The sequence below is a fragment of the Lissotriton vulgaris genome, chromosome 10, assembly GCF_964263255.1.
Source record: "Lissotriton vulgaris chromosome 10, aLisVul1.2, whole genome shotgun sequence".
Taxonomy (NCBI): Eukaryota; Metazoa; Chordata; class Amphibia; order Caudata; family Salamandridae; genus Lissotriton; species Lissotriton vulgaris.
This window is the reverse complement of record NC_141698.1, coordinates 807930801-807944570: the sequence shown is the minus strand read 5'-3', so window position 1 is coordinate 807944570 and position 13770 is coordinate 807930801. Positions and strand designations below refer to the sequence as shown.

Sequence of the window (13770 nt, the reverse complement as noted above, 5' to 3'; positions counted from 1 at the left end):
TTTGTGTACGCACCAGAGGGAAAAACAAAAAATACTGTGTATCCACAAGCACTCGAATAAATAAACAGAATTAAAACAACACTTTAAAATGTTTTCCATAATAAAATGAATAAGTTTCAATAAAAATGACACAATGTAAATTGAAAGTTATCTTAACAAGTTTCTTTAAATTTCCTTTCTTCTGAGATCGCAGCAACGCGCGACGGGTATGCTAGTATTTTATAAAAAGAAAAGTATTTTTGAGCACAGTTTCCTAGCATTTTCTGTAAGTGCCTCTATGTTTTAGCTCGGAAAATGATCATTGAAGAAACTGGCAACAGCATGTCCGGGGAGGGCTTATATGGACACTGTTGACATCACATCCAGTGAATGACGTGGCTACGGAGTCGCTTGATGCCCTCCTAACAGACGCGCAGAGGTACTGCTGTAGAAAAAAATTCTGGATCCAGTTTGGCACCTTGGGATAATTCGTAGGTAAGTGAACACGGCTAGATCCTGTCTCCACCAGATAAGGCGTTACCAAAGATAAGTAACTTACTTATTCTTCAAGACTTCCCTTATATCAAAATAGCTACATTACAGTAGTCTTAGTGCATATTTAGTGAAATAACATGGCTACCTTAACTCCTAGGATGTCTTTCAAAATTATGTAAATATTTCCCGACAGACTAAAGGTGTATAATACAATATAGGCCAACCAACAGTTCTGAAACTCAGTTGATTCCTCCATATACATTATCACTGCTTACTCAACAACCTATAGGTTATGAAGTCTGCAGCACCCACCCCTCCCCTCCCACCATAATATCTGAGATGGCTCTGGAACTGCAACATTGGTGCATATGTATATGCATTATCATTATAGTATAAAGCATCTTGTCTGCATTTTAGTTATGTTGTTGCTTCACTTGCTGATATTCTTCGCCAAAGCGCCGGGATGCTCCTCGGAGTAGCCGAGCACTATAGAAGAAATAAATTAACATAACATCTCTAAGCAAAGCTTCTACTGTCTGCAGTAGGCCTTTCTTCCACGCCTTATGCCCTTTGCTTTGCCAGCAATAACTGAATAGCTGTCAGTCGATGTATGTTTAATGCTATTTGGCCACATACCTCAACAATGTTATCAAAGAGGTAAAAACCCATTAAATGAATTGGAATTTCTGTTATTATATCATGCACGTTCCTCCAGAAGGCTGTTACCTCTGTTCATTTCCAGGCTAGGTGTAGGAAATGTTCATCTTGTGAACATCAACAGCAGTTTGGGATAACAGAAGGATCAAATGTACGTAATGTGACTGGGGTATAAAATACCCTATTTAAGATCTTGAAATTGAGTAATTTATGGCTGTAATTCATTGAAATTAATTTATTCTGTAGGTAACAGTATTTACAGATTTTTCCTTAAATGGAGCTACCTAGCTTCAATTCCCGTTTAACTTTCACAGTTTGGATATAGACCTTAGTAACCTCCTAAGAGTTTGTAGAGCTTAGATAGCCATCTTTTGTTGATATTTGAAGAGATCATTTGAGTTGAAGGCTTGCATTCTAGTGATTCTTGCGGATATTGGTAAATACTGCCTTTGTTGCCTATTTATGAAGTAAATAAAAACCGCAAATGGGTAAGCTGCCTTTTGCGCTTTAACTTCCTTCAAGTTGAGTACCTTAGTATTAAATAACTGATCAAGATAATATATATCTTTTGTTCAAAGTGGCACCATTACTGGGCTATTCGAGGACTAGTGGGTTATTTTCTTGTCTAGTTAGTGGTAAGTATAGTTCTTTCTTTCTTGCCTTAGTCATCATTGTCCATCAGGCCAAGTTCATACTTACCACATTGTGTGACTCTTTAGCCGGTCTGGGAACTTTCTGGTTGGTGGTTGTTGGTTACCTAGTCTTCCTCTATTACTAAGTTTGGTTGATGCAAGCCTGGTGTGTACCAGAAGGCCTCAAAGTCGATCTGTGTCAGTAGATCATGTATGTAGAAATCTGAAAGAGGCAGTTAGTTATGGATTCCTCTCCTTAGAATTACCCCAGGCATCAGACTGGATCAGGAGAATTTTTCTTCAGCAGTACCCCTGCGCATCACTGGGTGGCGTCTGTCGACTCTGTGTTTGTCGCTGGCGTTGTGGTCGCCGGAATGACGTCGCGGTATCTACTTAGGCGCCCCGCGCACTGAGTCAGTTCTTTCTTTTTCCATGCCAGCCAGCGCAGATCCAGAGAGCCCGGTACCTCGAGTCCCTTTTTACAACTTTTATCAACATCTTTTCGAGTCGTTCGACTCCTGGTGCACGCAGGGTTGTCCCGTCCTCGAAACAGCTTCAAGGCGCGTGACTCCTGTCACAAACTGATGTCGGTTACGGACCCGTACCTGGTGTGCCTTCGGTTTTTGGTGCGTGACCACGACCTGAAGTCGTGCTCCGACTTCCGAGCCATGATCCCGAAGTCTTTGCGGGAGCGGTCCCAAAAAATTCTCGGGACCCGACAGGCGGCTTTGCACCGTTCGAGGTTCCGGTCGAGAGGGAGGTTGCGGGACCGGTCGTCACCACCACTCCTCGTCAAAGTCTTCGGGTAAGTCGAAGCACAAGAAGAAGGCGAAGAAGCACCGTCGCTCTTCGCGTTCTCCCCATCTGTCGGCCGACGCAACGTGGGAAGTTGAAGGTAGACGTCCGGCTCCGCCCCGGACGACTGCCTACTGGAGCGACCCCTGCCCATCTTCGTAGCTTTTACGAAGCACTCCATCCAGCTTTGGGCAGCCCGACTTCGCCGGCATGCCTTTGGCCCAATGTACTCAGCTGGGGCTCTAGGCCTACGATGGCGACAGCTTTGGCGCCGCAGGGCCTCAGGGATCTAGGCCTGGATCTGGATCGGTGCCTGTCGACCTCATGATACCCTCTCTGGCGCTGAATCCAGTTGTGACACCACCCGCCCTCCCCCTCCGGCGCCGGTTGTGTCCACAGCCGACGTTGACCCTGGCCCACCCTCGATATGGACACGGAGCTGGACTGGCACCGACCGGTACTTTGGTACCACTGTTCTCTCAGGGTGTTTCCTATCACCCCAAGTGGCTACCAGAGAAGGGTGAGGAGGACTGGGAGGGGTCTGTGGACCCTTTGGCAGACCAGTTAGAGGAACCTGAGAGGAGTTGGGTGAAGCCAGTGGTCTGGACACCTCCCCAGACCTTGGCACGCTATCTCCTCCTACTGTGGCTACGGAGGAGGGTGCATCTTACGCTGTGGTGTTGCGTAGGGCGGCAGAGGCCCTAAACCTTGAGCTTCCTATGATGGCGTTCAGGACTAACGCTCCGATGGAGGTGCTTCAGTCGGCAGCGGCCTCTTCGGAGCCCCTGCTGCTGTTCAATGAGGCCCTTACAGACATCCTTTTGGGCACTTTGTCCAAGCCCAACACAGGTACTCCTGTGGACAGGATGATTGCCCACCGCCCGGCCCCGGGTCACCCCATTTTCCTCTCCCAACATCCCACCCCTGACAGCTTGGTTGTCCAAGCATCGACTTCCAAGGGCGCATTCCCTACCGCACCACCTGATAGGTAATCCAAGAAGCTGGACCACACGTAGATGTTTTCTTCCTCCAGCTTAGGACTGCGTCAGTGAGCACTGCAAGTCTCTTGGGCTGTTACTTCTACTCCGTGTGGGACTCGGTCGTGCAGGTGCAGTTGCCGAAGGGAGAGACGCAGTGAAGTTCACCATAATGTGTGGGCTGGGCACCACCAACTCACTAGTCAGGACGATTTCCATGTCAGTGGCACTGAGACGCTACGCCTGGCTGAGGTCCACTGGCTTTCCGGTGATGTCCAAGCAACACTTTTGGGTATGCCCTTTGATGGCCGTCGCTTGTTTGGTGACTAGGCAGACAATGCGCTCTAGCGCTTTAAGGATTCTAGGGCTGCGGCCAGATCCTTAGGCCTCACTTCCACCGACCGCACATCGCAGTCTGCTTTTTACCTCTTTCATTGCTACGGAAAAGGTGCCCCTGCTTGTTCCGCCCAGAGCCACAGGCCTATGCAAGCTGTCCAGTGTCTGCGCGGTCGGGGCCGTGGATCCCACCACTGTGGGTGGGGCCCTTGCGGGCAGGCCAGTCCACCAGCGCCCCCTCTGCAGTAGCCTCCAAACCCTCGTAGTCCGACCTTTCGGGGCCACCAATCGCCAGTGGGCGGCAGGATTCGCCATCACCTCCCCCTACTGGCTCAACATCACGTCGGACAGGCGGGATTTGCAGATAGTCCAAAGGGGCTACTCCCTCCCCTTCGAGACTACCCCTCCATCCATGCCACCTCAATTCCATTGCATGTGGGAGGATCACTTGGCCCTTCTCCAACAGGAAGTTACGGTTCTCTCGGCCAAGGGAGCCATCAAGGGCGTTCTTGCCCCAGAAGTAGGTCCTGGTTGTTATTCCCACTACTTTCTGGTACCCAAGAAGGACAAGGGCCTGCGTCCTGTCTTGGATCTCGGGAACGTCGACTGCTTCCCCCGGAATGGGAAGTTCAAGATGTTGACTCTGGCTCATGTCCTGTCTAACTTCCACCCTGGAGACTGGATGGTAGCGTTGGACTTACAGGACGCTTATTTTCACATCCCTGTCCTGTCGGCCCATCAACGTTGCCTACGGTTCACAGTAGGCTAAGAGCACTTTCAGTTTACGGTGCTCCCCTTTGGCCTTACCAGCGCCCCTCGGGTGTTCACGAAAGTGATGGCGGTGGTCGCACTTCATCTGCGCAGATCAGGGGTTCCAGTCATCCCCTATCTCAACGACTGGCTGTTGAAGGCGGGCTCGCCCCAGTCTGTCGTCTCCCACCTCAAGACTACAGCCGACCTTCGACATTCCCTGGGGTTTACCATCAATGTACCGAAGTCACACCTGATTCCCTCTCAGAAGCTCCTTTTCATCTGAGCAGTTCTGGGCACAGTGCAGTTTTGTGCTTATCCTTTGCTTTGTTTGCCCTAAGTTGACAGAGTATACCCAGACGTGGGTCCCTTGCTCAATTTGCCACTGGATTCAAGCTAGCCTAGCTGATGAGGGCTGTTATCCAGAAACCGGTCCCAGGTTGCTTGTTTCCGGTCCAGGGAAGACATGGCTTGGCAGTTCGGGCTGGACTGTTCCCATGAGGTACAGGGTCAAGACTGATTTGCATATAGCTATGTCTGAACTGGGAAGACGAAGTGAGTTAAAGAACGATGATGGATTCAACCCAGATCTGTGACTGGGGGTGAGTGTCTGAAAAGTTTCAGCGCTCCGTCCATCATCTCCTTGTGTTAGCTTTGGTCAGAATGACCCTGAGGCTACTGGGCCTCATGGCCTCCTACATCCTGCTGGTGAACTGTGTCAGGTGGCAAATACAGGCTCTGCAGTGGGACCTGAAGTTCCAGTGGGCACAGCATCCGGGGAATTTTTCCAATTACGTCCAGATCTCGGAGGGCACTGCACACCAATTGCAGTGGTGGCTAACGAACCAGGATTGGGTCAACGGCAGATCCCTCCCCCTTGCCTAACCAGAGTTTACAGTGGTGACAGATGCCTCACTTCTGGGGTGGGGCAGCCACATGGGAGAGGCGTGATCAGAGGCCTCTGGCCTCAGGCGGAGTCCGGGCTCCACATCAATGTTCTGGAGCTTCTGGCGATCCGTCTTGCACTGAAGGCATTCGTTCCTTCTGTCAAAGGGAGAGTGGTGCAGGTGTTAACGGACAACACCACTGTCATGTGGTACTGCAACAAACAGGGCTGGGTGGGGTCGTGGACCCTATGCCAGGAAGCACTTTGTCTCTGGAAGTGGCTGGAACATCAGGGCATGTCCCTGGTGGTTCAGCGCCTGGCAGGTTGTCTGAACGCCAGGGCGGACGAACTCAGCCGCCGGTGCATGATGGATCACGAATAGCGTCTTCATTCGGAGGTGGTGCAAGGTCTTTCAGCGGTGGGGAGAGCCTTGGTTAGATCCATTCGCCACCGAGGAGAGCGCACAATGTCAGCATTTCTGCGCATGGGAATTTCCAAGGTGGCACTCGCTAGGCGACGCTTTTCGTCGCCAGTGGAGTTGCAGTCTTCTATATGCCGTTCCTCCTATACCACTTCTGTCCAGAGTACTGAAGAAGATCAAGCGCGACCAGGCCCAAGTCATCCTTGTGGCTCCAAACTGGGCACGAAGAGTCTGGTATCCCGAGCTTCTGCACATGGCCATCGACTCTCCGATCAGACTTCGGGAGGATCTTCTGTCGCAACAGCAGGGGACGGTCCTCCACCCGAACCTGTCCAGACTCCACCTCCTTGTGTGGAGATTGAGCAGCAACAGTTGACAGCTCACAGCCTTCCTCCCAAAGTCTGTAACGTTATCTTGCCTGCCAGGCGTTACTCAACCAAAATTGTATACGCCGGTAGATGGAACAAATTTGTGACGTGTTGCGCAGCAAATGCTGCGGATCCCCTTTCTGCAGAGGTTCTCCTCTTCATTATTTATTTGACCCAGCAGGGCTCTGCTCTGGGCACTTTAAAAGGCTATCTCTCTGCCATTTCGGCCTTTCTTCTGCTTCCTGACCAGCCTTCTCTTTTCAAGTCCCACATTGTAAATCGCTTCCTTAAGGGCATCACTCACTTGATTCCTCCAATTCCTTTCGTAATGCCCCAGTGGGACTTGAACTTGGTTCTGACCTACCTAATGTGCACTTCTTTCAAGCCGCTGCATAACTGTCCTCTCAGACTTTTAACTCTTAAAACTGCCTTTTTGGATGCCATCACCTCTGCTCGCAGGGTGAGTGAACTTCAGGCCCTTTCTTCCAAACCTCCTTTCCTGGCTGTTTATCCAGACAAAGTTGTCCTTCGCACTAGGCCTTCTTTCCTTCCCAAAGTGGTTACCTCTTTCCACATAGGACAGACAGTCACTTTGCCCACCTTCTTTTCCCCTCTGCATCCTTCTAAGGAGGAGGAGAGGCTCCACCGTCTGGATCCAAAACATGTGCTTTCATTCTATATGGATCTCACAAAACAATTCCGGGTGGATGCTCAGCTCTTTGTTGGCTACGTGGGCGCCAAGAAAGGTTGGGCTGTGCAAAAATGAACCATCTCTCAATGGGTTGTTCTTTGCATAAAAATCTGCTCCTCCTTAGCGAAAAGGGAACCTCCAGTGGGGTTGCATGCCCATTCCACCAGCCACTGCTACTTTAGGACGTGGAGTCCTCCTTCATGACATCTGCCAGGCAGCTACGTGGGCTTCATTGCACACGTTTACCAAACCCTACTGCATGGACAGCCAAGTCCGGAGAGACGGCTTCTTTGGCCGTTCAGTTCTCCAGGGTTGGTATTGCTGGGGTATCTGTTCTAAGATGAGGAATCCATAATTAATTGTCTCATTCAGATGAACAAGTTACTTACCTTCGGTAACATTATATCTGTAAGAGATATAGATTAGTTATGGATTCCTCCACGCCCCACCCATTCTCCTCTTTCTTCGAACTATTTTCTAAGGTAAGGGACTCCCTTTCAGGGCCCTAGTTTTGTGCACCAGTGGTCAGTGTCTTGCATTGCTCTGCACTTCTGGCGTGGAATGTCGTGTAAAGAACTGACGTCCACGCGCAAGAGCGACGTCTAAGTAGATAACGCTACGTCATTCCATACTGCTGAAGAAAAATTCTCTGGATCCAGTCTGACGCCTGGGAGTAATTCTATGATGAGGAATCCATAACTAATCTATATCTCTTACAGATATATCGTTACCGAAGGTAAGTAACTTGTTCTTCTGGGACTGAGAGTCCTGCCTTCGTCAAGGTTGTGGTCTCCCACCTGTCCCCCCTTAGTTATGCTCCATCTTCAGGGATTGCACCGTTCGAGGGCAATGTTTGGACGCGGTTTGTTTTGCTGCAGTGAGACCTCAATTTCATTCCTACATTGGCCAGTCCTTGTCATGTGGGCCAATAGATTGCCTTGTTGATTTTCTGCCCACTTATTCATCCCACCAAGGAGGAGTCAAGGCTGCATCTCTGGAGATGAGCATTTCGCCAGATCAATGTGTCACAATTTATTAGTTTGACCATGTCCTCAAGACCATCACCTGAAAGGTACTGTTCAGGTGAAAAATCTGCAGATTACTCACCAGTCCTGCCAGTCTCTGCGTCCTGAGAAGTGGTCATGCAATGTTTAATAAGGTCCCAAGTTAGTTTTTGTTCACTTCTGTTCATCTTGTCTGCCTCAACATCGTTTCTGAGGGTGTGGAAAAAAGGCCAAGGTACTAAGGGCAGTGTATTGGATTAGTGCCTGATACAACCCCATGAAGTCATAACCAGGTATGGATCCTGGAGCCGGTGCACTGCCATTTGGCACAGAAACTCTAACTGAAGTTTCCGGATCCAGTCCTTCTGGGTTATTAAAGAGGTGAGGAATGTGGAGCTAAATTGAGAATCCACCTGCAAGACTGTGGCCAAACATAAGTAACTTACTGTCCCTCTCCATGCCTCACAGCTCTTCCACCTCCCCAGGGCTCACAGCTCTCCCTCCTCCCCATGCCTCACAGCTCTCCCTCCTCCCCATGCCTCACAGCTCTCCCTCCTCCCCATACCTCACAGCTCTCCCTCCTCCCCATGCCTCACAGCTCTTCCTCCTCCCCATGCCTCACAGCTCTCTCTCTTCCCCAATGAGCTAGTACTCTAGTTAATAAAAGCCTGATCTAAGCAAGCATGTAGGGTGCTGCATTTGCTGCTATTGTGCCACTCTATCCAATCAACATGTTCTTTGCTCATGTAATGAATGTCACGATCTGACAAGCACTTTTGGCACCTAATCCACTCCCGTAATGTGATGTCCGTGCCACCATGTGGCCCCAAATGCCACTCCGCCTGGTGTCCTATAGCTCTATGCTGAAGGGCATTATTGGGGGAAAAACTCTGGGCCAGTCTGAAGCCTGGAAGGAGTATTCCTTAGGTTAGGAATCTGTGGGAGGAGTATGTATACCAGACATATTGTTACAGATGGTAAGTAGCCTTTTCTCCTCTGCCACTCCTGATTTGTCTCCTCAGAGCTTTTATCATGTCAGTTTGTATAATGCCTGTTCCTCCTTCTAGCCTCCTGAGTTGCCACCACAGGCATGCATTATGACTGGTTGTGTGATGCTCATTCTAATTGAGTGATGCTTCTGGGTGTGTCCCTCATAGAATATACCATGCAGGTTGTACCATGCTAATTTCTGTGGGTTGGTTCTCTGCCACTCCTGGGAGGACGCTTTATAAATATATGAAGATCGTTTGCTTTTCTGTCTTTTCTTGTTGGGCATACACTATGGTTATATAACGGGTGCTCTGCCAATCCTGAGATTTATAATACCCCTTCGTATTGATTGTGCCTTGTTGCTCCTGGGTGGTCTGCCCTAGGGTAAGTACCATGGCAGTTTTATAATGCTAATTTCTGTTGGGTGTTTCACCTTCCTCATGCATGCAATTATCAAGTTCATACTGTGGTTGGTTGTGTAAAGGTAGTTTATCAGCCACTACTCTGTGGTTTGAATAATTGTCTTTCCTTGGCTTATCTCCCTGCAACATCTGGGTGGATCTCATAGGGCATATATCATGACGTGTGGCATAATGCTAGTTAATGTGCGACACTCCTTGGCCATTCATGGCTGAACTCCAAAGCATAAACTGTAGTTAATGGAAGATTACACCTTCTGCGACAGCTCCCATCTGGCAGTTTCCTACACCCCATATTCAATCTGCATGAAACTGTATGTTGCAGACTACTCCAGCGATATTGGTTCTGTGCATGCATGATTATATCTTTAATCACACTTTTCTCCCATACCGATACCTATGTGCGGCTACAAGCTTGCAACACTGTTTGAGCAGTCTACCATACAGACATGAAACCAAAACACTTAACACATGAGCATCATCCATTTACTCCCCTTCTTTCCACCTATAAACTTGATTAATGCTTAAATCTTCAGTCTCTCAATCCTTTTTGTTGTACATAGATGACCAGGTGTAGCAAAGACACCTACCTAGTAAGAGCACAATACTGTTCCTTCAGCCCGACACTAAAACACACCCCTGTAGCCCACATTAAGGACATGTACACTTCGATCTGAAGTATTTCCACGGAGTGGTGCACAAAACATGCGTAATTTGCTGTAGCGTAATTTTACAAAGTTACTGCAAAATTATGGGAAAAGCATCTCAGACTCAAATATATACCCAAACCGTCAGTTCGGCTAAAAATTCAACTCGAAAATGTAATTTCAAGTTCATTTTCCATCCCTTGCATTAAAAAAAACACCGCTGCTTGTGTTTGGGCTCGTAGTTTTGCTCTCAAAAATTACCCCAACAGTCCGCTAGGGTAAAAAATCTACCTGAACTGTTTGTTGACTACTCATGTTAAAAGTACTGCCGCACGTGTTCAAAACACTGCCATTCGCATTTGTAGTTTTTTGCTAAAAAATCGACATGAACTGCTGCTTGCTTTAAAAACATTACCTGAACAGTACATCTTGTGTTAAAATTCCTCACCGAAATTTTGCGATGTGGCTTAGTAACGCCAGCCCAGTTAAAAATGTTGGCCAGGCCTAATACTATCCATCCGCAAATCTACTTAGGTGCCTGATCAAGTGTGTGAGGACCTAGTACATCTACAACGCAAAGCAATAGCACCCAATTGAAAACCTAATCGAGCCACCTGTCAGATCTTTAGTTTTAATAATGTCCAATTATTGCCTTACAAAAATGTTTCTTACATAAGCTGTTCTTGCTAAGTATGGCCAAATGATATTATTGTGCCACATCTCTAAATGTGAAGCGAAGTTTTAACTGAAACAGCACCACAATCAGTATAACAAAACTGTAATGAGTTCTTTGGGTTTTTCACTTTCTGGAACAGGTAGCAGGGACACCCGAAATCATGCTTCCTCGTTTTTAGAGTAGTAACGTCAGCGTATTTCGCTCTGAATCTAAAGGGCATTCGTAACTTTATTAATACTTTGCTTTCAGTGATATTTATTATTTGTTTTGTGTCATACTTTTTCATTCTAGTTTTTCACTTTTTGTTTTTAGGAGGTTGAAAAGCTGCGCTATGAAAATGCATTCCTGAAGGAAAACCGAAAATATGAAAACCCTTAAAGACCATGTTCAAGTAGCTAAGACATTAACAGATGATAAATTTGATAGGATAAAATATGTAAAGCCATCGCTTTAAATAGTGATCAAACCTGTCTGTAATGAAAAAAGATTGTGCAAAGCAAGTACGGATTTTCCTTCCAGAAATCGTTGGAGCGATGCATTAGTGGATTTTAACCTGCTGGGGATTTTCATGAATCTTTAGGATTTCTGGTTCATTGTCCAGCCATGTCAAGGTTTGTAGGTATCAATTTGCCTCCTTTATATTTTTCAATATGTTAAAATGGTCTGGTATTAAAGCAGCGAATATCCTATCGGAAGAAGGCACCGTTGTCTACTAAAACATTTTTGGGGAGCTTTTTATTTTGATTTTCAATAATAGATATTTTATTGCATGTGATTGGAAAGGCTTATAGTGCCAAATTTGGCTAAATATTACGGGCTTTCCTTCCTTAATATTATATGCAAAAAATGATGATCTGTATTTCATTTTCTCTCTTCACTGGTTTTTCAGCAGGGTGTGTGTGTTTGCGTGCAGGGGTGTGTGTGAGTGTGCGTGTGCTTGCGTGTGTGTTTTAGTCAGTGGCTGCTGGTATGTACAGAGGGTGTTGGGCGGGTGGCACAGAAAAAAATAATTACAAATAAAATGTACTTACTTTCCTGCAAGACGACGTCCTCGATCGATCTTCTCTCCTTGAGGCAGGCTCCCAACTCCTAAACCAACCCTTGCGCTGCTCTCCTGCTGTTAACCAGCATGAGAGAAGCACCAGGATTAGAGGGAGCGGGCTCTCTCAGCGGTCTTACGAGCGCTGGAGGCCTGTGCTTGATCTAACCCAGCTGTCTAAGACAGGTAGATTAGAGAAGCTTAAAATGCGCATGTCTAGATGGCCGTCGCAGGACGCCAGCCATAGGGACATGCACACTTTAAACATAAGCAACCGGCTCCCTGCAGCCCCTCAGAAGCAATAGACCTACCCTATCCTGACGCTGAGTTCAGGACCGTTTGGTTGATGAAAAAAAAAAATGGCAACATTTATTACCATTTTATTTTCCAGCTGTGGCCTGGGTTTTTCTTTGTGGGGCGACGCTCCTCCGCTCAAATTGAGGAGCCGCCCCTGATTTTAGTCCCTCTAAAATATACAATCCTAGTTTGCGTTTCAGTGGCTTTATCCTTGGAGAATTAGCTTCATTGACATTTCTCTAGTCATATCATTGTATTGAGGTCTCCTCTTGTCCAGACTTCGACATCGCCTCAGAAACCTGAATTCAGTCTCTACAACAAAAGGGAGCAACGGCCATATAATCACTTTAGCTCCCATTTAGTATTGATCGTTTAATACACAAGGAACTTCATGGTAGAAGGAAAAGCAATACTAAAATGGGCAAGGAGTGTCCTATTTAAGGTCGTCTAAAAGTACACTCTTGTTGTTCTTACACTAGAAATTGCTAGAAAATGAGGTTTCTGTAATTACCATTGAACTTTGTCCAAAGCTTACATTTTTAATTAACATCATACAGGTGCCACACCTGAAGTGTTTTTCTGTGCTTTCTACATCCTTGGTTTATTTGTTCGTTTTGAAGATTATCATTGGGATGCCCAACTGTCAAATATAAAATATGTTTATAGGGTATACCTACAATAATTGTTTTATCTGAATGCCTGAAGAAAAAACTATATTTGCATATAAAAAATGAAATTTGGAACATCTCTTATTTTGCCTTCAGGATGAAATACCCCATAAATCCTCCTAACTTTTCTGATTCTTTGTTTTTCCGAAATGAAGCGCAACCTCAAAAGCAGAAATTTTTATATTCTGATGGCTGCTAATTTAATGCCCAGTCCATTGTGTTGTCTTTGTTTATGTTGTGTGTAAATATTTTCTTATTGGTCACATGAACTAATTTTCTCTAATTTTAAATAAAGTTTTGTATATATGTAAACTGATTCGTTTGTTTTATTGATACCTAAGCATCTCTCGTACCTAAACATATATATATATATATATATATATATATATATATATATATATATATATATATATATATTATATATTTGATATCATGACCTTTTTCGACAAAGTCCGTGCTGTCGAAACCAGTCAAGTCAATAAATACATTCCTGTAACCAAGAAATTCTGTTTGCGACTTTCCTTGCTCATCGCAGCGCAAGATATTTGTGTTTGTGTATATATATATATATATGCCAGGAACTTCGTCTGCATACCATTTTACTGGATATTAAGAACGAACCGGACCCAAACATGTGAATTTGCTGGTATTTTATTAGTGCAACCTCTCGTCCGCCATGACGCGTTTCAGGCCTGCAAGCCCTTGATCACATGACATGGTCATTTTCAACTCGTGATTTTAAAGTGCATACAGGGGTCACCTGACCCAGGGCCTATAGATATGAACAACAGACTTCTGCATACTCCACAAACTTCAAAAATTCCGGTATATTCAGCAACATTGCTAAAATGTATACATTGATAAGTAATCATTAATGAAACTCCCTGTTGAAACAGCCCAGAATAAATATTGTGCAAATTTCGCAATAAATAGATAAATACACAAATATATATAAAAATGTAGAAATATTAAATAAGGCTTATTTCATTTAAATATAAAATCCACGCCAATATTTCATTATATACAAACCCCATTATCAAAAA

At 45.9% G+C, this 13770-nt stretch overlaps 1 protein-coding gene across 1 annotated transcript in view; it reads left to right on the top strand.

Annotated features, from left to right (window-relative positions):
• KIF15 (kinesin family member 15) overlaps nucleotides 1-13039 on the top strand; it is a 927627-nt gene extending 914588 nt beyond the window's left edge. Inside the window, exon 35 of the mRNA XM_086941724.1 lies at nucleotides 11036-13039. Within this exon, the coding sequence (XP_086797850.1) occupies nucleotides 11036-11101 (66 nt within the window). The 3' untranslated portion in view covers nucleotides 11102-13039. The remainder of the gene's footprint in view (nucleotides 1-11035) is intronic.
• The last annotated feature ends 731 nt before the right edge of the window (nucleotides 13040-13770 follow it).